The sequence below is a fragment of the Lithobates pipiens genome, unplaced genomic scaffold (genome assembly GCF_037356315.1).
Source record: "Lithobates pipiens isolate NorthernLeopardFrog02 unplaced genomic scaffold, aLitPip1_a1.2 Scaffold_44, whole genome shotgun sequence".
Lineage (NCBI taxonomy): Eukaryota > Metazoa > Chordata > Amphibia > Anura > Ranidae > Lithobates > Lithobates pipiens.
In genome coordinates, this window is record NW_027507870.1 from 3742544 (window position 1) to 3769992 (window position 27449).

Sequence of the window (27449 nt, forward strand, 5' to 3'; positions counted from 1 at the left end):
AGCCGAGGAGACACCGACCGCTGGGTGAGTGCAGAGCCGAGGAGACATCGACCGCTGGGTGAGTGCAGAGCCGAGGAGACACCAACCGCAGGGTGAGTGCAGAGCCGAGGAGACACCGACCTCTGGGTGAGTGCAGAGCCGAGGGGACACCGACTGCTGGGTGAGTGCAGAGCCGAGGAGACACCGACCACTGGGTGAGTGCAGAGCCGAGGAGACACCGACTGCTGGGTGAGTGCAGAGCCGAGGGGACACCAACCGCAGAGCCGAGGAGACACCGACCGCTGGGTGAGTGCAGAGCCGAGGAGACACTGACTGCCGGGTGAGTGCAGAGCCGAGGAGACGCAGACCGCTGGGTGAGTGCAGAGTTGAGGGGATGCAGACCGCTGGGTGAGTGCAGAGCTGAGGGGACGCAGACCGCTGGGTGAGTGCAGAGCCGAGGGGACGCAGACCGCTGGGTGAGTGCAGAGCTGAGGGGACACCGACCACTGGGTGAGTGCAGAGCCGAGGGGACACCGACCACTGGGTGAGTTCAGAGCTGAGGGGACACCGACCGTTGGGTGAGTGCAGAGCTGAGGGGACGCAGACCGCTGGGTGAGTGCAGAGCCGAGGGGACACCGACCGCTGTGTGAGTGCAGAGACGAGGGGACACTGACCGCTGGGTAAGTACAGAGCCGAGAGGACACTGACCGCTGGGTGAGTGCAGAGCCGAGGGTCTTTACTTTCCTGCAGTTCAGTCCACAAGCTCTCCAGTGTAGGACTGTCATGCTGGTCTTTCCAGGGACGTGGCTGCTGACTGAAGATTGCAGTCTAGTTCTCCCTGCAGTCCCATCCTGGCACAATTACTTCATTGTCCAGTGCTCACTCAGTACTTTTATTTATTTATTTTGGTAATTAAAAGTCCTCTGCTCCACTGACACCGTCCTCTGCTCCACTGACACCGTCCTCTTCCCTACTGACACCGTCCTCTGCCCTACTGACACCATTCACTGCCCCACTGACACCGTCCTCTTCCCTACTGACATCGTCCTCTGCCCTGACACCATCCACTGCCCTACCGACACCGTCCACTGCCCTACCGACACCGTCCACTGCCCTACCGACACCGTCCACTGCCCTACCGACACCGTCCACTGCCCTACCGACACCGTCCACTGCCCTACCGACACCGTCCACTGCCCTACCGACACCGTCCACTGCCCTACCGACACCGTCCTCTGCCCTACCGACACTGCCCTCTGCCCTACTGACACCGCCCTCTGCCCTACTGACACCGTCCTCTGCCCTACCGACACCGTCCTCTGCCCTGCCGACACCGCCCTCTGCCCTGCCGACACCGCCCTCTGCCCTACCGACACTGCCCTCTGCCCTACTGACACCGTCCTCTGCTCTACTGACACCGTCCACTGCCAGACTGACACCGTCCACTGCCAGACTGACACCGTCCACTTTTAAGGTAGGTTAGGCTTTAATTAATCCAATCCTATTTTATGGGCACACAAATGCTTTTGTTTCTTTTATCCATGGCCCTTTAAGTCCACTCCCCTCTCTCCTGGGGTAACTCAAAGGTGTCCCAAGTTTCTTACAATCCTATAGCGTGTACTAGAAAAAAAAATTGCAGTGCGCCACTAAAGTGTTCGGGTTTGGCTTGACAAAAGGGTTGGAAACCCTGAACTCAGGTCCCCCCTCCCCCGGCCTGATTTCTAATGAGCAGAGGATCACAACACACTAATACAGAGAGAGATTGAGACACTACTACTAGTTGTAATAAAATATAAATTTTTAATTAAAAATGCATACCTTTCCATGTCCTGCTTTTGTTCAGCCACTCTTGTACTCCAGGCACCCCTGCCAGACAACATAGACAATTTAGTGACATCACTTTTCTCCATTGTACATGTAAGGACCCTGCCATGAGCTGGAGTGTAGTTTAAAGTTAGTGTAGCCAGCTTGTAGACATGTGGAGTTCATTTCGTTCCAAATTCAGACGCATTTTCGTCTTTTTGAAATTCGGAAATTGGGTCTGCGAGTGCCTGTGTATTGTCGTGTTAAGTACCTGTGTATTGTCTTGTTGAGTACCTGTGCATTGTCTTGTTGAGTACCTGTGCATTGTCTTGTTGAGTACCTGAGTATTGTCTTGTTGAGTACCTGAGTATTGTCTTGTTGAGTACCTGAGTATTGTCTTGTTGAGTACCTGTGTATTGTCTTGTTGAGTTGAGTACCTGAGTATTGTCTTGTTGAGTACCTGTGTATTGTCTTGTTGAGTACCTGTGTATTGTCTTGTTGAGTACCTGTGTATTGTCATATTGAGTACCTGAGTATTGTCTTGTTGAGTACCTGAGTATTGTCTTGTTGAGTACCTGTGTATTGTCTTGTTGAGTGCCTGTGTATTGTCATGTTGAGTACCTGAGTATTGTCTTGTTGAGTACCTGTGTATTGTCTTGTTGAGTACCTGTGTATTGTCTTGTTGAGTACCTGTGTATTGTCTTGTTGAGTACCAGTGTATTGTCTTGTTGAGTACCAGTGTATTGTCTTGTTGAGTACCTGTGTATTGTCTTGTTGAGCACTTGTGTATTGTCTTGTTGAGTACCTGTGTATTGTCTTGTTGAGTACCTGTGTATTGTCTTGTTGAGTACCTGTGTATTGTCTTGTTGAGTACCTGAGTATTGTCTTGTTGAGTACCTGTGTATTGTCTTGTTGAGTACCTGAGTATTGTCTTGTTGAGTACCTGTGTATTGTCTTGTTGAGTGCCTGTGTATTGTCTTGTTGAGTACCTGAGTATTGTCTTGTTGAGTACCTGAGTATTGTCTTGTTGAGTACCTATGTATTGTCTTGTTGAGTACCTGAGTATTGTCTTGTTGAGTACCTAGGTATTGTCTTGTTGAGTACCTGAGTATTGTCTTGTTGAGTACCCCTGTATTGTCTTGTTGAGTACCTATGTATTGTCTTGTTGAGTACCTGAGTATTGTCTTGTTGAGTACCTGTGCATTGTCTTGTTGAGTACCTGTGTATTGTCTTGTTGAGTACCTGAGTATTGTCTTGTTGAGTACCTGTGTATTGTCTTGTTGAGTGCCTGTGTATTGTCTTGTTGAGTACCTGTGTATTGTCTTTTTGAGTACCTGAGTATTGTCTTGTTGAGTACCTATGTATTGTCTTGTTGAGTACCTGAGTATTGTCTTGTTGAGTACCTAGGTATTGTCTTGTTGAGTACCTGAGTATTGTCTTGTTGAGTACCCCTGTATTGTCTTGTTTAGTACCTGAGTATTGTCTTGTTGAGTACCTGAGTATTGTCTTGTTGAGTACCTGAGTATTGTCTTGTTGAGTACCTGTGTATTGTCTTGTTGAGTGCCTGTGTATTGTCTTGTTGAGTACCTGAGTATTGTCTTGTTGAGTACCTGAGTATTGTCTTGTTGAGTACCTATGTATTGTCTTGTTGAGTACCTGAGTATTGTCTTGTTGAGTACCTATGTATTGTCTTGTTGAGTACCTGTGTATTGTCTTGTTGAGTACCTGTGTATTGTCTTGTTTAGTACCTGAGTATTGTCTTGTTGAGTACCTGAGTATTGTCTTGTTGAGTACCTGTCTATTGTCTTGTTGAGTACCCCTGTATTGTCTTGTTGAGTACCCCTGTATTGTCTTGTTGAGTACCTATGTATTGTCTTGTTGAGTACCCCTGTATTGTCTTGTTGAGTACCTGAGTATTGTCTTGTTGAGTACCTGTGTATTGTCTTGTTGAGTACCAGTGTATTGTCTTGTTGAGTACCAGTGTATTGTCTTGTTGAGTACCTGTGTATTGTCTTGTTGAGCACTTGTGTATTGTCTTGTTGAGTACCTGTGTATTGTCTTGTTGAGTACCTGTGTATTGTCTTGTTGAGTACCTGTGTATTGTCTTGTTGAGTACCTGAGTATTGTCTTGTTGAGTACCTGTGTATTGTCTTGTTGAGTACCTGTGTATTGTCTTGTTGAGTACCTGAGTATTGTCTTGTTGAGTACCTGTGTATTGTCTTGTTGAGTACCTGAGTATTGTCTTGTTGAGTACCTATGTATTGTCTTGTTGAGTACCTGAGTATTGTCTTGTTGAGTACCCCTGTATTGTCTTGTTGAGTACCTAAGTATTATCTTGTTGAGTACCTGAGTATTGTCTTGTTGAGTACCCCTGTATTGTCTTGTTGAGTACCTATGTATTGTCTTGTTGAGTACCTGAGTATTGTCTTGTTGAGTACCCCTGTATTGTCTTGTTGAGTACCTGAGTATTGTCTTGTTGAGTACCTATGTATTGTCTTGTTGAGTACCTGAGTATTGTCTTGTTGAGTACCCGTGTATTGTCTTGTTGAGTACCTATGTATTGTCTTGTTGAGTACCCGTGTATTGTCTTGTTGAGTACCTATGTATTGTCTTGTTGAGTACCTGAGTATTGTCTTGTTGAGTACCCCTGTATTGTCTTGTTGAGTACCTGAGTATTGTCTTGTTGAGTACCTGTGTATTGTCTTGTTGAGTACCCCTGTATTGTCTTGTTGAGTACCTGAGTATTGTCTTGTTGAGTACCCCTGTATTGTCTTGTTGAGTACCTGAGTATTGTCTTGTTGAGTACCTATGTATTGTCTTGTTGAGTACCTGAGTATTGTCTTGTTGATTACCCGTGTATTGTCTTGTTGAGTACCTATGTATTGTCTTGTTGAGTACCCGTGTATTGTCTTGTTGAGTACCTATGTATTGTCTTGTTGAGTACCTGAGTATTGTCTTGTTGAGTACCCCTGTATTGTCTTGTTGAGTACCTGAGTATTGTCTTGTTGAGTACCTGTGTATTGTCTTGTTGAGTACCCCTGTATTGTCTTGTTGAGTACCTGAGTATTGTCTTGTTGAGTACCTGAGTATTGTCTTGTTGAGTACCCGTGTATTGTCTTGTTGAGTACCTATGTATTGTCTTGTTGAGTACCCCTGTATTGTCTTGTTGAGTACCTATGTATTGTCTTGTTGAGTACCTGAGTATTGTCTTGTTGAGTACCTGAGTATTGTCTTGTTGAGTACCTGTGTATTGTCTTGTTGAGTACCCGTGTATTGTCATGTTGATTACCCGTGTATTGTCTTGTTGAGCACTTGTGTATTGTCTTGTTGAGTACCCCTGTATTGTCTTGTTGAGTACCCCTGTATTGTCTTGTTGAGTACCTATGTATTGTCTTGTTGAGTACCCCTGTATTGTCTTGTTGAGTACCTGAGTATTGTCTTGTTGAGTACCTGAGTATTGTCTTGTTGAGTACCTGTGTATTGTCTTGTTGAGTACCCGTGTATTGTCATGTTGATTACCCGTGTATTGTCTTGTTGAGCACTTGTGTATTGTCTTGTTGAGTACCCCTGCATTGTCTTGTTGAGTACCCCTGTATTGTCTTGTTGAGTACCTATGTATTGTCTTGTTGAGTACCCCTGTATTGTCTTGTTGAGTACCTGAGTATTGTCTTGTTGAGTACCTGAGTATTGTCTTGTTGAGTACCTGAGTATTGTCTTGTTGAGTACCTGAGTATTGTCTTGTTGAGTACCTGAGTATTGTCTTGTTGAGTACCTGTGTATTGTCTTGTTGAGTACCTGAGTATTGTCTTGTTGAGTATTAGTGTTAGAAAGCTAGTTGTTAGGTAATTTGGACAGGGTATAATCCCCAATCCGGTGTGGAGAGGTGACTCGTTGTACATCTTGTGGCATGTATGCGTTCCTTGATCATCCGCTCGAGAGAGAATACTTCTGTGCAAAATGTAAGCACATTGTTTTCCTGGAAGCCCAGGTTCTGAATCTGGGGAAGCAACTGTCAGCACTGAGAAGTCACTCCATACTAAAGGAGAGCCAGGAATGTACATGGCAAGTGCCGGCACAGAGGTGGGTGGAGACAAAGAGGTGCAGGCACTAGAAAAGTGTAGATGGGTGACAGGCAGGAAGGGTAGAGGGGTAAGTACAAGGGAGGCCGATCCTGGGCTGGAGCATCCCAATAAGTACGCTCCATTGAGTGACATTGGTGATCCCAGTCAGGGACCAGCACTGCTGGAGCTGAGGGACTCTCCTAGCTGCCAGGGGAAGAACTCCTCCAGTGAGAGTGGGGGGAGGAAGTGAAGGGAAAGGGAAGACAGATTCTGGTGGTAGGGGCTCAATTTGTAGAAGGACAGAGAGGGCAATCACGGATCTGGTGGACAGATTATTGGGGAGGGGCTGAGGAAGACCCGGCTGTCGTGGTGCACGTTTTTCACCAATGACAAAGTCAGAGGCAGATGGAGTGTCCTAAAGAACGATTTTAGGGACTTGGGAGCTAAAGTGAAGAAAAGGACCTCCAAGGTGGTATTCTCATGAATACTACCGGTACATCGAGCCACACCAGAAAGGCAGAGGGAGATTAGGGAAGTAAACAAGTGGCCAAGGAGCTGGTGTAGTAAGGAGGGGTTTGCATTCCTGGAGGACTGGGCTGACTTCTCAGTCGGTCACCAGTACTATAGAAGGGACGGACTGCACTTAAATGAGGAGGGTGCAGATCTGCTGGGAGTAAAGATGGCCAAAAAGTTAGAGGGGTTTTTAAACTAGGCAATGGGAGGAGAGTCCAGAGGTAGAGATAGTCAGCAATTAACATATTCCAGAGGTTAGTATTGGGGGCATTAGTGGTAGGTTGACTAAAGCACATACAGTAAACCCAAGGTAAGTATAGTAACAAGTCCTAGTTGCAATCTCGGAAAACACCCAATAAGAGGATAGTATGCAACCGGTCTAAACTACGTGGAATATTCACCAATGCCAGGAGCCTGGCGGACAAGATGAGTGAACTAGAGATACTGTTGTACGAGGAGGATTTGGATTTTGTGGGAATTTCAGAGACCTGGTTCAACAGCTCTTATGATTGGCTGGCAAACATTCAAGGCTATACATTTTGCAGGGGGGAATATTAATAGCTCAGTTTTAGAGAGGTTTAGTTTAAGGAAATGGTGTGACATCCACGCTGATATGTCAGTTAGCAGGTTAGCAATGCGAGAGGAGACTGAAGGAGTGAGGTGAGGAGTAGATAGATAGATTTGGGTTTTATCGGCGTATAAGTGGTATTGGAAGCCATGGGCGGTTATCAAGTAACCAAGGGAGGAGGTATCAATAGAGAAGAGAAGGGGTCCAAGAACAGAGCCTTGGGGGACCCCCACAGAAAGAGGCAATGGAGAGGAGGATACAGAGTTGTAGGTGACACTGACGGGGCGCTGTGATAGATAGGCAGAGAACCAGGAAAGCGCAGAATCTCGGAGGCCAAGGAAATGTAGTTTATTGAGGAGGAGCGGGTGGTCAACAGTATCAAAGGCAGCAGAGAGGTCAAGTAGTAGGAGTATGGCAAAAGTATTGAATTTATTCTTCTCCTCAGTCTTCACAAGGGAATCGGGGGGCTTCAGTAACCAAAACTGCAGTGTTTAACCTCATGACACATCACAGGAAGCACCTCCATAAATCACCAGGACCAGATGGTTTGCACCCAAGGGTACTTAGGGTACTAAGGGTACTTAGAGAACTCAGTCAAGTAATTGTCAGACCATTGTTCCTAATTTTTACTGACAGTCTACTGACTGGAATGGTACCAGCTAATTGGAGAAAAGCCAATGCAGCACCAATATTTAAAAAGGGCTCACAAAACATCTCTGGGAATTACAGACCAGTTAGCCTAACATCAATAGTATGTAAACTCTTGGAGGGGTTGATAAGGAACTATATACAAGATTTTAGTAATGAGAACGATATCATTAGCATTAATCGGCATGGATTAATGAAGAATCGTTCTTGCCAAACCAATCTACTAACCTTCTATGAGGAGGTGAGTTGGCATCTAGATAATGGAAGGCCCGTAGACGTGGTGTATCTGGATTTTGCAAAAGCATTTGACACAGTTCCCTATAAACGTTTACTGTACAAAATAAGGTCCGTTGGCATGGACCATAGGGTGAGTACATGGATTGAAAACTGACTACAAGGGCGAGTTCAGAGGGTGGTGATAAATGGGGAGTACTCAGAATGGTCAGTGGTGGGTAGTGGGGTCCCCCAGGGTTCTGTGCTGGGACCAATCCTGTTTAATTTGTTCATAAACGTCCTGGAGGATAGGGATGGGGTAAACAGTTCAATCTCTGTAATGGCCGGACAATACTAAGCTAAGCAGGGCAATAACGTCTCCGCAGGATGTGAAAACCTTGCAAGAAGATCTGAACAAATGAATGGGGGGAGGGGCAACTACATGGCAAATGAGGTTCAATGTAGAAAAATGTAAAATAATGCATTTGGGTGGCAAAAATCTGAATGCAATCTATAGACTGGGGGAAGAACCTCTGGGGGGGGATCTAGGATGGAAAAGGACCTGGGGGTCCTAGTAGATGATAGGCTCAGCAATGCCAAGATGCTGCTAACAAAGCAAACAGAATATCGGCATTAAAAAGGGAATCAACTTGAGAGATAAAAGGATAATTCTCCCCTCTACAAGACTCTGGTCCGGCCGCACCTGGAGTATACTGTCCAGTTCTGGGCACCAGTCCTCAGGAAGGATGTACTGGAAATGGAGCGACTACAAAGAAGGGCACCAAAGCTAATAAAGGGTCTGGAGGATATTAGTTATGAGGAAAGGTTGTGAGCTCTGAACTTATTCTCTCTGGAGAAGAGACACTGAGAGGGGATGTGATTTCAATATACAAACACCGGACTGGTGACCCCACAATAGGGAGAAAACTTTTTTGCAGAAGGGAGTTTAACAAGACTCGTGGCCACTCATTAAAATTAGAAGAAAAGAGGTTTAACCTTAAATGACGTAGAGGATTCTTTACTGTAAGAGCGGCAAGGATGTGGAATTCCCTTCCACAGGCGGTGGTCTCAGCGGGGGGCATCAATAGTTTCAAGAAACTATTAGATAAGCACCTAAACTACCACAACATACAGGGATATACAATGTAATACTGACATATAATCACACACATAAGTTGGACTTGATGGACTTGTGTCTTTTTTCAACCTCACCTACTATGTAACTATGTAACAATAGTACCGAAATTAAACAAATCCAAAATAACAAAAAAAAAAATAATATTCAGACGAAATTCAAATTTGAATCGATTTGAACAGCTTTCAAATCAGTTTTGAATAGTTTTCAAATTCAAATTCAAAAAGTTTTCCAAAGAGAATAAAATAGAATAGAAAATGAAGAAATAGAATAGAAAAAAATAAAAATGAATAAAATAAAAAAGAATACAATAAAATAGAAAGAATATAACTATCTTCTGAAATTCGAGTTTCAAATAGAATACATTTCTATTTCGAATATATATAAGAAAATAATAGAATAGGAAAAATAGAATATAATAGACTATAATAGAATAGAAAACATTTTTATTTAAAAAACTATAGAAACGACTAGAATAGAATAGAAAGAATATAACCATTTCCCAAAATTCTAATAGAATCAATTCAATTTTGAGCAGAATAGAAAAGAATAGATTAGAAAATAACAGAATAGTATAGAAAAAAATAGAATGGAATAGAATAAAAATAATATAACCATCTTCCAAAATTCTAATTTAGAATAGACTAAATTTGAATAGAAAATAATAGAATAGAAATGAATAGAGTAGAATAGAATAGAATAGAATAAACAGATAGAAACAGAATAGACTTTTAAAAACAACAGAATAGAAAGAATATGATCATTGCCAAAAATTCAAATAGAATCAATTCGAAAGCTTGGTGGATCACTGAGTATTTTTATGGCTGTGATTTGGGATAGGGAAGAGAATAAATAACTGAGGAAACCTTCTAGAAGGATGTTTTCTTCTCAGGCTTTGGCTCTGGAAAGGAGGTCGTGTTGGAAGATTTTTGTTGCCTGTTAGACCTGCTGCCTGGGATAAGAGGAGTCTAAAGGTTCTTTGCTTCCAGGCTTTCTGCCTAGATAGGAAGTAAATCTGGGAAATCCAGTTCAGGTTTCTTCGACCCCTTCTCTGCCGGAGGAAGCTAAAGGTGAATGGTCTCAACTCATTGGTGAACTATGACCAATGGCTGGTATAGGCTCTAAGGCAGGGATATGCAATTAGTGGACCTCCAGCTGTTGCAAAACTACAAGTCCCATCATGCTCAGCCTCTGGGTGTCATGCTTATGGCTGTCAGAGTCTTGCAATGCCTCATGGGACTTGTAGTTCTGCAACAGCTGGAGGTCCACTAATTGCATATCCTTGCTCTAAGGTCTACTAATACCAAATACTGTACCACACTCAAAGGTCCTTTACTACCAATTGCTGATCTTACCTCATATATTTACTACTACCAAATGCTGGTCTGGACTCAGAGGTCATCTGCTACCAATTAATGGTCTCAGCTCAAGTGTCCTTTTTTTTTACCAGTTGTTGGTCTCAACTCAAAGGTCCACTTCTACTAATTACTGTTCTCAGCTCAAAGGTCCACTATACTACCAATTGGTGGTCTCAGTTCAAAGGACCACTTCTACTAATTGCTGTTCTCAGCTGAAAAGTCAGATTCTACCAATTGCTGGTCTGGGCTCAAAGGTCTACTTCTAATTATTTTTGGTGGTGGCTCAAAGGTCCACTTCTTTGAATTCCTGGTGGTCTCAGCTCAAGGGTCCACTTCTACAAATTGCTGGTCTCAGATCAAAGGGTCACTACCACCGATTGCTGGTCTCAGCTCAAAGGTCCACTTCTATAAATTGCTGGTGTTGGCTCAAAGGTCCACTTCTTACTATTGCTGGTCTGGTGCCAAAAGATTATTATTAATACATGTTGGTCTGAGCTCTAAGGTTCACTTCTACCAACTTCTAGTCTAAGCTCAAGGGTCCACTACTACCAATTGCCAGACTGAGCTCAAAGATCCACTACTACCAATTGCTGGACTGAGCTCAAAGATCCACTACTACCAATTGCTGGACTGAGCTCAAAGATCCACTACTACCAATTGCTGGTCTGTGCTCAAAGACCCGCTATTAATCAATTCTGGTCTTAGATCAAAGGTCCACTACTGACAATTGCTGGTCTTAGCTCAAAGGTCAACTACTAAATGCTGGTCTCAGCTCAAAGCTCTACTAATGCTAATTGCTTGTCTCTGCTCAAATGGCTACTACTAACAATTGCTGATCTCTTGCTCAAAGATTCACTTCTAATTGCTGGTCTCAGCTCAGAGGTCCACTACTAACTATTGCTGGTCTCAGTTCAGAGGAACGCTACTACCAATTGCTGGTCTCAGCTCAAAGGTCCACTACTACCAATTAGTGATGGATGAACTTCCGACGGGACGTTTCGCGAACGCGGAACGCGAACGAGGCCGACCGTTCGCGAAACCGAACATTCGCCACGGGCCCCATTGACTTCAATGGGAGGCGAACTTCGTCAACCTTTAGGTCAAATTTGCAGCCACGAGGTAATTATTAGCAGGGCAAACATAGTCCCACCACATGGCCAATGACATAACACATGTATGAGGTGAATTTGGGATCGACAACTACAAGCATTCTTTTTTTATTTGGAAAATTGTTCTGACAATTCAGGACTGTGGAGCGCATGAAGGCAGTGGAGGAGAGGGAAGGTCAGGGACCAGGGTAGGCAAAGAAGAGGGTGCAGGAGATGATCACCAGCAGCGTGACATACAGCAATGACACCTGCACCGTGATAGAGTCATCTGACACCAGCACCGTGATAGAGAGCACTGACATCAGCAGCGTGACATAAAGCATTAACACCAGCACCGTGATATACAGCATTGACAGCAACACCGTGATATACAGCACTGACATCAGCAGCGTGACATAAAGCATTAACACCAGCACCGTGATATACAGCATTGACAGCAACACCGTGATAGAGAGTACTGACATCAGAAGCGTGACATTAAGCACTGACATCAGCACAGTGATATACAGCACTGACATCAGCACAGTGATATACAGCACTGACAGCAGCACCGTGATAGAGAGCACTGACATCAGCAGCATGACATACAGCACTGACATCAGCACCGTAAGCAGCCCCAGGAGGAAGTCAGCACAGCACAGGGATGGGGTGATCCCCTCATAATAAGCAGGCCCAGGAGAAACTCAGCACAGCACAGGGATGGTGTGATCCCCTCATAATAAGAACCCCCAGGAGGAAGTCAGCACAGCACAGCACAGGGATGGTGGGAGCCCCTCATAATAAGCAGCCCCAGTAGAAATATGACACCGCTCAACCTCTTCAAAGAGGAGGGTAGGGGCATATAGTACGGTGTGCTTTTTTGGGACAAGGAAGTGAGCCAAATGAAGAAAGAAGGTCTGTGTGCTCGATTAAAAAAAATAGTTTATAGACATATACATGGTCTACTGGTCACATGTGTTGAATTCCTCCGAGATCCATGCCTCATTCATTTTTATAAATGTGAGGTAGTTAACACTGTCGTGAGCTAGGCGAGTACGCTTATCGGTCACGATCCCCCCTGCTGCGCTGAACGTCCTTTCGGACAGGACACTGGATGAGGGGCAAGCCAACAGTTCGATTGCAAATTGGGCAAGCTCTGGCCAGAGGTCAAGCCTGCCCACCCAGTAGTCCAGGGGTTCATCACTCCTCAGAGCGTCCACATCGGCCGTTAACCCAATGTAGTCGGACACCTGACGGTCTAGGCGTTCCCTGATGCTGGATCCGGATGACACCTGTCGATGGGTCAGCTGAAAGAATGACCTCATATCCGAAGTCACCAACACATCTTCAAACCGGCCTCTTCTTGCAGGCGCTGTTGGATTGGTACCCGCAAATCCTTCTCTGGGAGTGGGAATTGCTCCTCTGCCAGCGCACGCAAAAGCAGAAGGCAGCATTTCTCGAAGCAAGGCCTGAAAGTGCTGCATTCTGACAGCCCTCTGCGACGGCGGTAACATTTCCGCCATTTTGTGTTTGTACCGGGGGTCTAAGTATGTTGCCACCCAGTACTGGTCCTTGACCCTTATGCTTTTTTTATGGGGGTCCCTATTAAAACACTGGAGCATGAAGGCCCCCATTTGCACTAAAGTGGAAGCGGTGTGGTGGCCTGGCTCCTGCTCATCATCCAGGATAATGTCGTCCTCTTCATTCTCCTCTCCCCATCCACGCACAACAGGGATCCCAGAAAGGTTTAAAGCATGCTCTTCTTGCTCCTCCTCATCCGCCCCGGCACCATCCTCCTCTGACTCCTCATCAGACTCCTGTTGTTGACTTGTCTCAGATAGAGTAGCCCCCCCTGGGAATTCATCCAGCATTGCGACTTCCTCATCTTCCCGCTCCTGCTCCTCCACAGCCTGATCAATGGCACAACGCAATGCACGCTCCATAAAGAAGGCATAAGGTACCATGTCACTGATGGCGCCATGGCTGCAACTGACCAGTTTGGTGATCTCCTTAAATGGCCGCAGAAGTCTGCATGCGTCGCGCATGAGCAGCCACTGGCGCGGTGAAAAAAACCCCAGCTCCCCAGAACCGTTTCTTTCGCAGAGTTCATACAGGTAGACGTTAACTGCACGTTTCTGCTGGAGCAGCCTATCAAGCATATAGAAGGTTGAGTTCCATCGCGTCGGGCAATCGCAAATAAGACGTCTGACCGGCAGATGGTGTCGCCGCTGAATATCAGCAAGGCGAGCCATGGCCGTGTAAGATCTTCTGAAATGGGCCGAGATTTTCCTTGCCTGCCTCAAGATGTCCTGGACCCCGGGGTATTTGACAAGGAATCGCTGCACGACCAAGTTTAAGACGTGTGCCATGCATGGCACGTGCGGGATTTTGCCCTGTTTCAATGCGCTAAGCAGATTGGCACCGTTGCCACACACCACTTTACCAACTGTCAAATTGAGTGGTGTTAGCCACTGATCTGCCTGTGAACGCAAAGCTGAAAGGAGTGCCAGGCCAGTGTGGCTCTTGGCTTCCAGGCACAACAGATGCAGCACAGCATGGCAATGTCTCACCTGGCATGTCGAATAGGTTCTGGGGAGCTTGGGCGGTGCAGCGGAAGAGACGCTAGCAGCGGAAAAGGAGGAGGCAGCTGAGGAGGAGAGGGAGGAGGATGGAGTAGGAGGAGGAGGAGAAGAAGAGTCAGGCCTGCATGCAATCCGTGGCAGTAAAACCAAATCTACACGGGTGCCACGGGTTACATGCTTGACGGCCGTCAGAAGGTTCACCCAGTGGGCAGTAAAACTGATATACCTTCCCTGCCCGTGTTTGCTAGACCACGTGTCTGTGGTCAGATGTATCTTGGCACCGACACTGTGTGCCAGAGATACATTCATTTGCCGCTGAACATGGCCATATAGCTCTGGGATGCCCTTCTCTGAGAAATACTTCCTTCCTGGGACCTTCCATTGTGGTGTTCCAATGGCCACAAATTTGCGAAAGGCCTCCGAGTCCACCAGTTTATATAGCAGTAGTTGGTGGGCTATCAGTTCTGACAAGCCAGCCGTCAACCATTGGGCAAGAGGGTTATCCGGCGTCATCATTTTTTTACGCTCGAACATTAGGCCCACGGAAGCCTGCCTTTTTGCAGAAAAACGTGAGCTTGGCGTGATGGAAGGTGGAGTGGAGGACAATTGTGAGGAGAGAGGAGAAGGAGAAGTAGAAGACGAGGCTGGACGGTGAGAGCCTGCAGTGTGGCTTTGTGTGTTCCGTTGCTCCCACTGGGCTCGGTGATGGCTGCCCATGTGCCTTCTTAAGGCGGTCGTCCCTAGGTGAGTGTTGGGCTTACCGCGACTAATGCGTTGACTGCAAAGATTGCAGATGGCAACGCTATTGTCAGCAGCGGACACGTTAAAAAAAGCCCACACTGTGGAGCCATGTGCCGGTGTCCTGGGAGCACCAGATGTGACCGTACATGGTCGATGACTCGCTCCTGATACATTTGCAGTCTGCTTTGTCCCTCCTGTGCAATGTAAGTTATTCCTGCTTCTCCTCCCTATCTGCTGGTCCATATCTCCCTCTGAACTCCCCTCCTCTTCCTCTCTTGTGGGCACCCACGTGACATCACTAGACACGTCATCATCAACGTCACCTTCCCCACCCCTATAAGTAGAGATCTCGGAGTAGGCAGCAACACCGGGGACCAACCTCCTCCTTCGGCTGATCTGGGTACTGTCGTCAGACTGCTGAATAGCGGTTGTTGCTACCTCCTCTTCCTGATCCAATACCAAGAGTGGCTGCGCATCAGAAATGTCCTCTTGATATGGATCGGAAAATAATTCCTGTGACTCAAGCGGAAGGTATATGGTGGTGGTAGTGGTGGTGTTGTTGGTGGTAGTGTCTTTGGGGGTGCACATAGCAGAGAGTGAAGAAGAGGGTGCAGATCGAGAGGATGAGGAGGGTGCAGAAGAGTAAGGCTGAGTGAGCCACTCAACCAAGTCTGGTGCGTCCTTTAAAGTAATTGAACGCACCTTCTGCAACTTCCCACTTTGGCTCAAGCCTGTTGCTCCTGCCCTACCCCTACCACCCCTGCGGAAGGGCCTGCCTTTTCCTCTGCCTGTCATTTTTTAAATCACCCTGTGACAAAACTCTTAGTCCCTATACCGCTGAAGGACTGCTGCAGTATAGGGCAGCGGTCAGCAGTGGTGCACCTCAACCCTATCTATTGTGGACCGATAGCGGTCCTTACAGAACAGCAGAGTGTACCGCACTCAACCCTATGTACTGTAGCACCCTAGACCAAGTTACCAGTCCTTATAGGAACTTTTGTGGACCAAGCAGGTTGTGTGTTAGTGATTAGCAGACTGTACGTCAGTCCCTATACCAATGAAGGACTGCTGCAGTATAGGGCAGCGGTCAGCAGTAGTGCACCTCAACCCTATCTATTGTGGACCGATAGTGGTCCTTACAGAACAGCAGACTGTACCGCACTCAACCCTATGTACTGTAGCACCCTACACAGACCAAGTTACCAGTCCTGATAAAGAGCTTAGTGGAACAAGTGAGTTGTGAATGATTAGCAGACTGCAGCAGAAGGGCAGCAGTCAAGTATAATATTCTTTCTATATTTGGAAGAAAGAATATTATACGTGTACAAGCCTATTACCATACCACTGATACCAGTCCTGAAAAGAACCTTTGTGGAACTAATAGTAACAGCAACTCTTTAAACTGACCCTCAGTGCCTGACACACTGCTTCCTTCCTGTCCCTATACAAAGTGGCAAAAAAGAGGAGACTGGAACAATTACTGGTTACTGGAATAGCTCTTTTGTGGACCTGATAGTAACAGCTAATGATGATGATGATGATGATGATGACGACTAAACTGACTCTCCCTGTAGCACACACCGTCCTTTCCCTTTCTCTAAACTGACAAAAGACACTCAGGCTGCTGCAACAATCAGTAGCACAGCAAACCTATATACACCTAACACCTATACCAGTCCTGAAAAGAACTTTTGTGTACCAAATAGCTAGCGATTTATCTCTCCCTACTCCACACAGCAACCTTTCCCTATAGTGACAGAAGAAAGAATGTAAAATGGCCGCTGGATCGGGTGTATTTATGGGTTAGGGGGAATGTCCAAGTGTCCATGTGCTGTCATGTCTCAATTGGCTGTCCTATACCCCATGATAGACGTGTCATCATAGGTCAAAGTTCTTTTACACATTAAACACGTAAGTCCGCCGGGGCGAATGACGGCAAAAGGCGAGCGAACGAGCGGACCGCGAACGACCGAAATCCGCTGCGAAACGACCGCCGAGCGAACCGTTCGGCCATCACTACTACCAATTGCTGGTCTCAGTTTGAAATGGCTACTACTAAGAATTGCTGGTCTCAGCTCACAAATCCACTCCTATCAATTGCTGGTCTCAGCTCAAAGGTCCACTACTAGCATTTGCTGGTCTCAGCTTGAAATGGCTACTACTACCGATTCCTGGTCTCAGCTCAAATTTCCACTTCTACCAAGTGCTGGGTTTATCTCAAAAGTCCACTAATACTAATTGCCAGTCTCATCTTAATGGTCCATAGCTACATTTTGCTGGTGTCAGCTTATTGGTTCATTTCTACAGTTTATCATTATTGGCTTAAAGATCAAATACTAGCTTGTCAGAGGGGATGAAGATGCTTGAAGGTATCTGTCTGGCCTACTGGATCTTCATTAGCCTATGACAGGTTAAAGATACTGCAAAATAATGTTGAGTGGAGGGAATTGTTTTATGTTGCTTTTTCGAGGTTTCCGGCACCCCCAACCCAGCTCAGCCAATAAAATTTTAAGAGAGGATTGACTGGGTGCAAATCTGTCTGTCAGTTGTCATCAGTGGGTTGTTGAGTATTTTGGTCTAGCTACAGGACAAAGCAAATACAAATTCAGGTTCTAAAATATACGTACCTTCGAAAATCTGGGCCATTTTGTTTTTCCAGCCTGGTGATCCACGCTCATCTGTCAGACAACACAGAGAGGTCAGTGGCCTCACTTTTTAATTTGACGAGCTTATTATGCACAGTGTTATAATAACACCCCCTGCATTGTAATACTGCCTGGTTCACTGCTCTGCCCCTCCCCCCACCCTGCCTGAATTCCATTGTATAGGACAAGAAACTTTTTTGCACTTATGTTAAAAAACACATTTTAGGCCCGAAGATTACTTAAAACCCTTAGGCTGGGTTCACACGAGTGGCGGCCCGTCCATGGAGGGTGCAGGGGTGCCGCCCCCTGTCCAAGAGTCCGGCTCCCTAATCTACATGCAGGGCACCGGACACATAGATTTTTTTTTTTTTAAGCAAGTGATTAGAGCCTGAGGCTCTAATTGGCTTCAAAAAAAGGGGTGGGCTCAGGGTGCAGTGCCCACCCACTTGTGTGACAAAAGCAAAATGAATATTTGCTATCGTCTTCCTGGTTCTCTTTCTGGGCCAGGAAGCCACGATTGGCCAGGGAGTCTTGGTCAGGGTTGGGGTTAAGGGTTAACCACTTCAGCTCCGGAAGGTTTCACCCCCCCCCCCCCCGCCTTCCGGACCAGAGCATTTTTTTTACAATACGGCACTGCATTAATTTAACTGACAAGTGTGCGGTATTGCGACAATGTACATAAATAAAATTGATATACCCTTATCCCCACAAATAGAGCTTTCTATTGGTGGTATTTGATCACCTCTGTGGTTTTTATTTTTTGCACTATAAACAAAAAAAAGAGCGACAATTTAAAAAACAAAACAAAAAAAAAAATAAAAAAAAAAAGCACATGCTTTTTTATTTTCTGCTATAAAACATATCCAATAGAAAAAAAAAAATCAAATTTCTCCATCAGTTTAGGACAATATATATTTTTCTACATATTTTTGGTAAAAAAAAAAATCCCAATAAGTGTATATTTATTGTTTTGCACAAAAGTTATCGCGCTACAAGCTATGGGTAATTTTTATGGCATTTTTTTTATAATTATTTTTTATTTTTTTACTAGTAATGGCCGGTGATTATCGATTTTTAGCAGGACTGCAACATTTTTCCGTGGACAAATCGAATGCTAAAGGCCCATACACACGATCAGACTTCCTTTGTACAAAAATCCAAGGGAAAGTTTGTACAAAGTCCTATCGTGTGTATGAGGCTTAAGTGAGACTTTTTCGGGGACCAGTGATACTAAAGCCTCATACACACGATAGGACTTTGTACAAACTTTCCCTTGGATTTTTGTACAAAGGGCGTCGGCCCTGAACTTGTATTGCATACACACGGCAGGACTTTTTCAGCCAACTTTCACCAAATCACGTGGTTTTTCTGCTCTTTACCGCCACCTTTGGTCAACTTCTGTATTGTTGTCTGATCTTTTGCATTGGTTCTGAGCATGCCTGTTTGTACTTTGTACAAAAGTCCTATGGTTTTCTGTACACACGATCAGACTTTGCTCCATCGGACTTTTGTTGCCAGAAAGTTTGTCCGTTCGCACAGCCAACAAAAGTCCGATGAAAACCAAAAAAGTTTGTCCGATGGAGCCTACACACAGTCGGATGTTGCTCCAAAACAGCTAATTTGCATGTTTGTTGTCAAAAAGTCTGATTGTGTGTATGGGCCTTTATACAGTGATCAGTGCTAATAAAATGCACTGTCACTGTACCAATGACACTGGCAGGGAAGGGTTTAACATCATGGGCAGGGGGGATTAGGAAAGGTGAAATATAAGCCAATTTAACTTACCTGGAAGAGTGGAAAGGAGGGCTGAAATGTAGAGGGGCTTTTCTATCTGACAATAGTAAGTCTCGACTTTTTCCTCTCCGGATATCTGTGTCTTGCATTTGACTTTCTGGGATTTCGTATCATTGCTGACATTCTTCAGACGTACTGGGCAGATGATTTCTGTGATATTACACCGTAAATGAATTTTCTTCTCATAACCTTCTGTAGGCCTCTGGTGGTCATCACTGCAGTTCTTCCTTTCCTCCCCCTTGAGACACATTACAGATTCTCCATCAGAGAGTCCTGGAAAAGGAGATTAGGTTCAATCAAATACGATGCAGTGAAGTTCATGGCTCACCTCAGAGGTGGTCATCATCACATAGAGGAAAGAAGAGGAACCTTTACAAAGACAAAGTGATATATGTGATATTCTGAAATTCAGACTGATACATGGATAAAACACATTTGAAGTTTTATTTTATTATATATGTAGCACTGACCCCCGAAGGAGCGGCTGATTTAATTGGGCTTACCGTTACCTTCTTGACCTTGTGTGTATCTAGGGGGTTTCCCGTGGTAGATGACCCAAGAACTGTAGAGACTGACACCAGATCCACTTAGAGGGATTTTTATTTGTGAAAATACCGTATTTATCGGCGTATAACACGCACTTTTTTCCCCTTAAAAGCAGGGGAAAATCGTTGGTGCGTGTTATACGCCGATCCCCCGAAATTCCGAGCCTCTGGGCAGCTTTCAGCCGCCTTCGGCTCTTCAAGGCGACTTTTGACCGCCTTCGGCCATTATCGGCGGCTTTCGGCCATCTTTGGCCGTTCTCGGCAGCCTTCGGCTCTTCTCGGCGGCCGAAAGCTGCCGAGAATGGTTGAAGGCGGCCAAAAGCTGGCGAGAAGAGCCGAAGGCGGCCGAAAGCTGCCGAGAACTACCGCATGCCGCCGAGATACACATCTGTATCTCGGCGGCGGCATTTTTAAAAAATAAAATACAAATAGCAAATAAAATAGACACGGCTGCAATGGGGGACAAGACTGCATAAGGCTGCAATGGGGGACAAGACTGCATAAGGCTGCAATGGGGGACAAGGCTGCATAAGGCTGCAATGGGGGACAAGGCTGCATAAGGCTGCAATGGGGGACAAGGCTGCATAAGGCTGCAATGGGGGACAAGGCTGCATAAGGCTGCAATGGGGGACAAGGCTGCATAAGGCTGCAATGGGGGACAAGGCTGCATAAGGCTGCAATGGTGGACAAGGCTGCAGATGACACTGATGGGCATATAAATGTAGGGTTTTTTTTTCCCCTTAAACTTCCCTCCTAAACTTGGGGTGTGTGTTATACGCCGGCGCGTGTTATACACCGATAAATACGGTAGTTAAAGAACACAGTCTCTCAACGTAGAGGGTTTAGGTAGGAAAGTCCAGGTTCTCCTAGTGCTAAGTGCTAAGTCAAATAGAAAAGTCTCTCACACTAGGAAATCCAGAGAATAGCCATTCACAACTGGATCCTCACCCTTATCGGATAGTCCTTCTCTCACCAGGCCTAGCAGCCAACAGGGTGTTTCAATCGGATACAGTCCCTGCCACAGACTTGTTGTAGAACACTTGGTTAAAGTCCCTGCCACAGACTTGTAGAAAACTTGAACAGAACTGAAAGATGTAGACAACTCAGAAAACCCTCGTATGGTGTCAGTGTCTTGTGGCCGATACCACACGAGATTGGATTCACTTGGGGTCTTTCACCTTGTCCAGGCTCCTGCTGAAAAGCCGACCTTTGCATGTCATTCTCCCGAAGAGTCCTTCCCTGGAAACCTTCACAGTTGCTGGGCCTCTCCACAAACCGAGACAGCACTGGACTGCCTCCGAATCCTTCTTTCAGTTTCCTTGCCTCGGGCTAGCAAACCCCGAGACTTGTAGTCCGGTGGATCTGCACCCCAGGCCATGAGAGTCCTGGGGGCTGGTCAGGAGGACCAGGACCAAACAGCCAGAAAGCACTTCTGGACCAGAATCCCCCCCGAAGCACGTGACGGCACCTTAAATACCCTCTCCCAGAATGCACAGCATGAGTGACACTCCTACTGGGCTGGTTCCGAGAGAGAGTAAACCCTTAATGCACCCAACTAGACTGCGTTCTTGACCCTGCCAGGGATGACAGCGCCACCCATGGTCAGGCAGAACACCATGCAGTTCAGCCAGACTGGTACTGAGATCAAAATTTCGAGTAATTAAACCCAAAACCAAACTGCGGTTCCAGGAAAAGTGTGCTCTTCAGGAGCCGGTGCTACATATAAAACAAAGCTTACTTAATAAATGTGTCTATAAACAAGGGACAATCAAGTCAAACTGGGATTTTTAATTTTACAGGTACAAAAAAGGGATGCTAGCGTAGCGTGGCCGTACTACACGCAGTAGTTAGTGGCAAGCGTGTCCTATTACTGATAGGTGGCGCACGTGTCGCCGGCCAGTTCAGAGACTGTTAATCAAGATGGCGGACAACAGTGTTAGTGCGTTCATGAAGCAACGTGTGGTCAGTGGTGTATTTTGGTTTGGTGTTGCCCTAGGCAAGACTAAAATCGGGCGCCTCACCTTCCGGTTTGTTGATGTCCCTTAATTCCAATAAATGTTCATCCCATTTCTAGAAGTGTCTCTCCAGTCTTTATCATTGTGTTTTCAGACCATATTTATCAGTCTCCTTTGCAGCAAAGCTTGTATCTCTCAGTGTATATTCAATACCTATTAATCAACCCCCCAGCCATTCATATGGCATATCTCCAGACTCTATTAGTCAGCCACTCCAATCTCCATGTGTCATTGTATCTTCAGACCCCATTAGTCAGTCTCTCCAGCCTCCAGTGTGGCATATCTTCAGACCCTAGTTGATAGTCCCTCCAGCCTCCATGTGTCATTGTATCTTCAGACCCTAGTTGATAGTCCCTCCAGCCTCCATGTGTCATTGTATCTTCAGACCCTAGTTGATAGTCCCTCCAGCCTCCATGTGTCATTGTATCTTCTGACCCTAGTTGTTAGTCCTTCCAGCCTCCATGTGTCATTGTATCTTCAGACCCATCAATCAGTCCCCTCCATCTTCCATGTGTCATTGTATCTTCAGACCCCATCAGTCAGTCCTTCCAGCCTCCAAGTGTCGTGTCTTCAGACCCTGTCAGTCAGTCCCTCCATGAGTCATTGTATCTTCAGTCCCTCCTCAGCTACATTCAGTCAGTCCCTCCATCCTCCATGTGTCCTCAGCCACCCTTAGTCAGTCACTCCATCCTCCATGTGCCTTCAGATGCCCCCAGTGCTGCCCATCCTCTCACCTCCAGACCTTTTGGAGCTGCAGCAGGTGGACAGAGCCCTGCAGAATTCAGGCACAGAGGCAGCAGCAGACGCTGTTGCCCCCAGGGGGAGATGGGCTGCAGTCAGAAACCACCCAGCTGAAGCTCTGGGTGAGCAGGGAGGGCAGCAGCACCAGCAGGTAGGTGGGACAGAAGCGGTGCTTCTGCAGGTAATCCACTGCCAGTCACAGGTCAGATGCCCTGCCCATGAAGAAGACCAGCAGGGCCACTACCACCCACCACCTATCCAAGAGAGAGTAACGGGGTAACAGGCAGTAACAAGACTACCATTCAAATCTGGGGGGCCACACCTGGCTCCGCTGACATACACGGGGGACTCCTACTGTATCATCACACTTACCATATTTCCTGCAATAGGAGAGGCAGGGTGGTGTCTGTGCACCGAGGAGGGTGATCACTGGATCCGGGGGTTGCCCATGTCTGCCCGATGTTCCGTAGGAATAGACAGGGTTACATCCTCAGGCTTCCCCCTTCCGAGTCCAATGTCACAGATCCTCCAGCCTGTTCCACCCCACTGAAAAATGCCACCCAAGGCAGACGCCTTCTTTGCCTCTTGGTAGATACACCCCTGTGTGTGGTGATTACGTTTCTTGTGAATGAAGGCGTAAAAAAACACAGATTTCTACAGAAGACTTCAAGCACAGTACGGTGATGAGACGCTAAGACACAGTAAGACATTTGAATGGTGTAAACATTTCAAAGATGGCCGTATGTCTGACAGTGACCACCCCAGCCGTGGTGGTTCCCATCCCACAGCAGTCATTCCTGTGATCATTCAGTGCATGGAAAGTCCGATCCTGGATAATCTGTTGTGAAATTGCACAAGAGATGAATCTTTCTGTGGGAATGGTGAACACAATCATTCATGCAAAGTTAGCGCACGCTGGGTACCAAGAAGAGCTTTCCGCTTTGGACTGGCATAGAAGAGTTGAAGGCCAGGATTTTCTGGATTTTATCATTACATATGACCAAACCTGGGCACGTCTTTCACTCTGGAGTCAAAACAAGCATCAAAGCAGTGGAAGCGATAAATGTCGAACAATTGCTTCTGCGGGTAACGTGATGGCAAATGTTTTCTGGGACAAACGTGGTATTATTTATGTGAATTTTCTACCCCGTGGTGCCACGATCAATAGTAAATATTACTGTCGTGTTCTGAGAGATGTGCGTACTCGTCTGCATAAAACACGGCCTGGTTTGATCACTGAGGGGGTCCTGTTTCTCCAGGAGAACTCACAAGCTCATACTGCTCACCGCACTACGTGCAAATTCCAGAAACTCAGCTGGGAGGTATTTCCATTGTCACCTTACAGCCCGAACCTCTCTCTGAGTGATTCCCACCTGTTTGGACACCTAAAATAGTTCCTTGGAGGTCAGAATTTCAGCACTGATGATGAAGTGGATTAATCTGTCCTAGAATGTTTCAGGCGTACTGACAAATCTTTCTATGCAGATGTTTTCCAGGCATTCGTTAAATGCTGGGATGAGTGTATAGAGTAAATGCAGCAGGGGAGGATATTGAAAATAAATGCAGTTTCCACTACTTGAAATGTGTTCTTTTATTTTATCAACTCAAAAAGTTTGACTTGAACGCCCCTCGTAACACCATCAATTTACCAACATGACACAATTACATCAGGCCCTGCCCCCCCCCAAGGACCTTTTTGGGGTGATTTGAGGAGCAGAGGTACAGGAATTAGTCTGATCTGAGGGGTGAAGGTGTAGGAATTGGGGTGATCTGAGGGGTGAAGGTGCAGGAATTGGGCTGATCTCAGGGATGAAGGTGCAGGAATTGGGGTGATCTGAGGGGTGAAGATGTAGGAATTGGGGTGATCTGAGTGGTGAAGATGCAGGAATTGGGGTGAGCTGAGTGGTGAAGGTGCAGGAATTGGGGTGATCTGAGGGGTGAAGGTGAAGGAATTGGGGTGATCTGAGGGGTGAAGGTGTAGGAATTGGGGTGATCTGAGGGGTGAAGGTGTAGGAATTGGGGTGATATGAGGGGTGAAGGTGCAGGAATTGGGCTGATCTCAGGGATGAAGGTGCAGGAATTGGGGTGATCTGAGGGGTGAAGGTGTAGGAATTGGGCTGATCTAAAGGGGGGAAGGTGCAGGATTTGGGGTGATCTGAGGGGTGAAGGTGCAGGAATTGGGGTATCTGAGGGGTGAAGGTGCAGGAATTGGGGTAATATGAGGGGTGAAGGTGCAGGAATTGGGGTTATATGAAGGGTGAAGGTGCAGGAATTGGGGTGATATGAGGGGTGAAGGAATTGGGGTCATCTAAGGGGTGAAAGTGTAGGAATTGGGGTGATCTGAGGGGTGAAGGTGTAGGAATTGGGGTGATATGAGGGGTGAAGGTGCAGGAATTGGGGTGATCTGAGGGGTGAAGGTGTAGGAATTGGGGTGATCTGAGGGGTGAAGGTGCAGGAATTGGGGTGATCTGAGGGTTGAAGGTGCAGGAATTGGGGTGATCTGAGGGGTGAAGGTGCAGGAATTGGGGTGATCTGAGGGGTGAAGGTGCAGGAATTGGGGTGATCTGAGGGGTGAAGGTGTAGGAATTGGGGTGATCTGAGGGGTGAAGGTGCAGGAATTTGGATGATCTGAGGGGTGAAGGTGTAGGAATTGGGGTGATCTGAGGGGTGAAGGTGCAGGAATTGGGGTATCTGAGGGGTGAAGATGCAGGAATTGGGGTGATCTGAGGGGTGAAGGTGCAGGAATTGGGGTGATCTGAGGGGTGAAGGTGCAGGAATTGGGGTGATCTGGGGGGTGAAGGTGCAGGAATTGGGGTGATCTGAGGGGTGAAGGTGCAGGAATTGGGGTGATCTGAGGGGTGAAGGTGCAGGAATTGGGGTGATCTGGGGGGTGAAGGTGCAGGAATTGGGGTGATCTGAGGGGTGAAGGTGCAGGAATTGGTGATATCTGAGGGGTGAAGGTGCAGGAATTGGGGTGATCTGAGGTTCTTACTGGATCTGACATTTATCACAGTAACACCATAAGACTAAGTTACCTTATCGGTAAATGTAAAAGAGAAAGACTGAAGAAAAGATCTCCATCAGAAATGTTTGGCTTATCTTTTCCTCTCTTTGTGACTATTGGGTTCTCATTGGGTTCTCTTTCTTATCTTCGTCTTTTGTTGAACTTTCTATTCTGGCCGGTCACCCACCTCATTCTCCTTCCCTTTTTTCTCAGAAAATTTCTACATAGCTCTAAATAACATTTCCAGACTACAAGCAACCGCTTCAACCATACAAGTCAGCCATGGAAGCTTCCATAATTCTATATCAGGTTCTCTTTAACTTATAAAGATGAAGACTTACCTATCACACCCGCAACAAGGACCCAGAAATAGAAGGTCATCATATTTCTCCTCCAGAAGGTCCGTCTGGCAGTGAAGGGATGGAGAAACCCGTCTCAGTCTACACCAACACTACTGTACATGCCTGGGAGAGGAGCGTGTGGTCTGGTGAAATATAGGAAGTGGTACAGGAAGGAACATTGCCTAAAATTTTAAGGTGAGGTGCCAAGATCTTATCAGACATTTCTACTGAACAACTTTAACTTCATCCATCATAGGTAACACCCAACAGAAGAGGTGAAGTTCTATAAACCCCATGGACATCGGTGTACTGCCAATACCAGGAGAGTGACCTGAAGGTCTATAGAATGTACAGATCTTCCTCTAGGAGATCTGGGAGGAGTCTAATGATAATTATAGGCACACGTTACATTAGGAACTCACAGCAGGGCTCTATTTGGAAAAAAAACAAAAACAAAAAACAAATGGAATAGCTGCTCGTTCAGCAAATCTGCATGCACATTCATGTGGTATTTGTAAAAAAAAAAAATATTTTCTGAACAATTGTTCTCTTATTATGGGCAATAGTAATATACCACATTATGGCCACTAGATGGAGCTTGGGAGCATAGGAAATGCATCTGTGTAACAAGCGATACAATGTAACAATTCCAAGGGTTACTTTTATTTGCTAATTCCCGCTAGTGTTCTCTAAAATTAGTAAATTTCATCTCTTCTTAAAAGTTATATGTATTTCCAATGCTTTTCAGCTCCATCTAATGGCCATAATGCAGACAGTAGTGAAATACCACAATATGGCCACTAGATGGAGCTGGGTAGACTAGGAAGTGCATATATAACAAGAGATACAATGCAACAATTTATTTATTTGCTATTTCGCTAAAGTTGGGCTGTGGAAATTAAAGATTAATTCCTCGATTAATCAATTCATTTTTTTGATTGGTGAAAATTCTTTTGATCGGTACTCACCTCTCCACCGGCTTCCAGGTCTTCAGGGAGTTCCCCGTCAGACATCCGGTGACGTCACAGACATTGACGTCACTGGACTCCTCCCCCCTTCTCCAAGTGCCTCTGTCTGCTAACGAAGGAAAGGGGGGAGGAGTCCGGTGACGTTGAAGTTCTGATTGAACGTAACATGTACGGTGGAGGAACTACGCATGACGTCACCCGCTGCTGCCCTACAGAACTAACACGATTGTCGGCTTTACATGCTGTGTTTTTATCATCTTTATGTGAGTAGTTTGTGTTTGAACACAAAAATGAAATCTTATACATAAGCAGACCATGACCTGGCGTCCTTGCTGAGATCCAAGGAGACAAGTCAGCTATGACTAAGCACTACATTGAAGTGTGAAACGCGTTAGCTCCTGTCTGTTCCTGCTGTGGCTTGTATTTTTGTTCACAAGAATTTTTGAATAAAAGGCAAAAAATTACCATGATTGTAATATGCTGTGAATGTCCCCTTTGTCCCCATGGATGCTGTAATCTTTAAATGCTCCTTTTTTGGCTTGCATGCATATTTGCCTTCACTAACCTCCCCAGCATGCTATCCTGGGCCCATATACACCTATAGTCTAGTCATTTAACAATGTATTTTGTCAGCTCCATTGTAGTGCTTTACCCTAAACACCCCCTAAAATGTGTACAAATGTTATTGTTGTCCTTAAATTCAGGCA

The 27449-nt window shown here is 46.0% G+C and overlaps 1 protein-coding gene across 1 annotated transcript; it reads right to left on the minus strand.

Moving 5' to 3' along the window:
- Nucleotides 1-1783: 1783 nt before the first annotated feature.
- Nucleotides 1784-25882, minus strand: LOC143956840 (uncharacterized). The gene is made up of 4 exons (XM_077467013.1): nucleotides 25775-25882; nucleotides 19120-19401; nucleotides 17317-17367; nucleotides 1784-1845 (listed from the first exon to the last, which is right to left on the minus strand). Exons 1-4 carry the CDS (start codon nucleotides 25815-25817, stop codon nucleotides 1784-1786), a joined length of 438 nt encoding a protein of 145 aa, XP_077323139.1. The 5' UTR covers nucleotides 25818-25882.
- Nucleotides 25883-27449: the final 1567 nt, after the last annotated feature.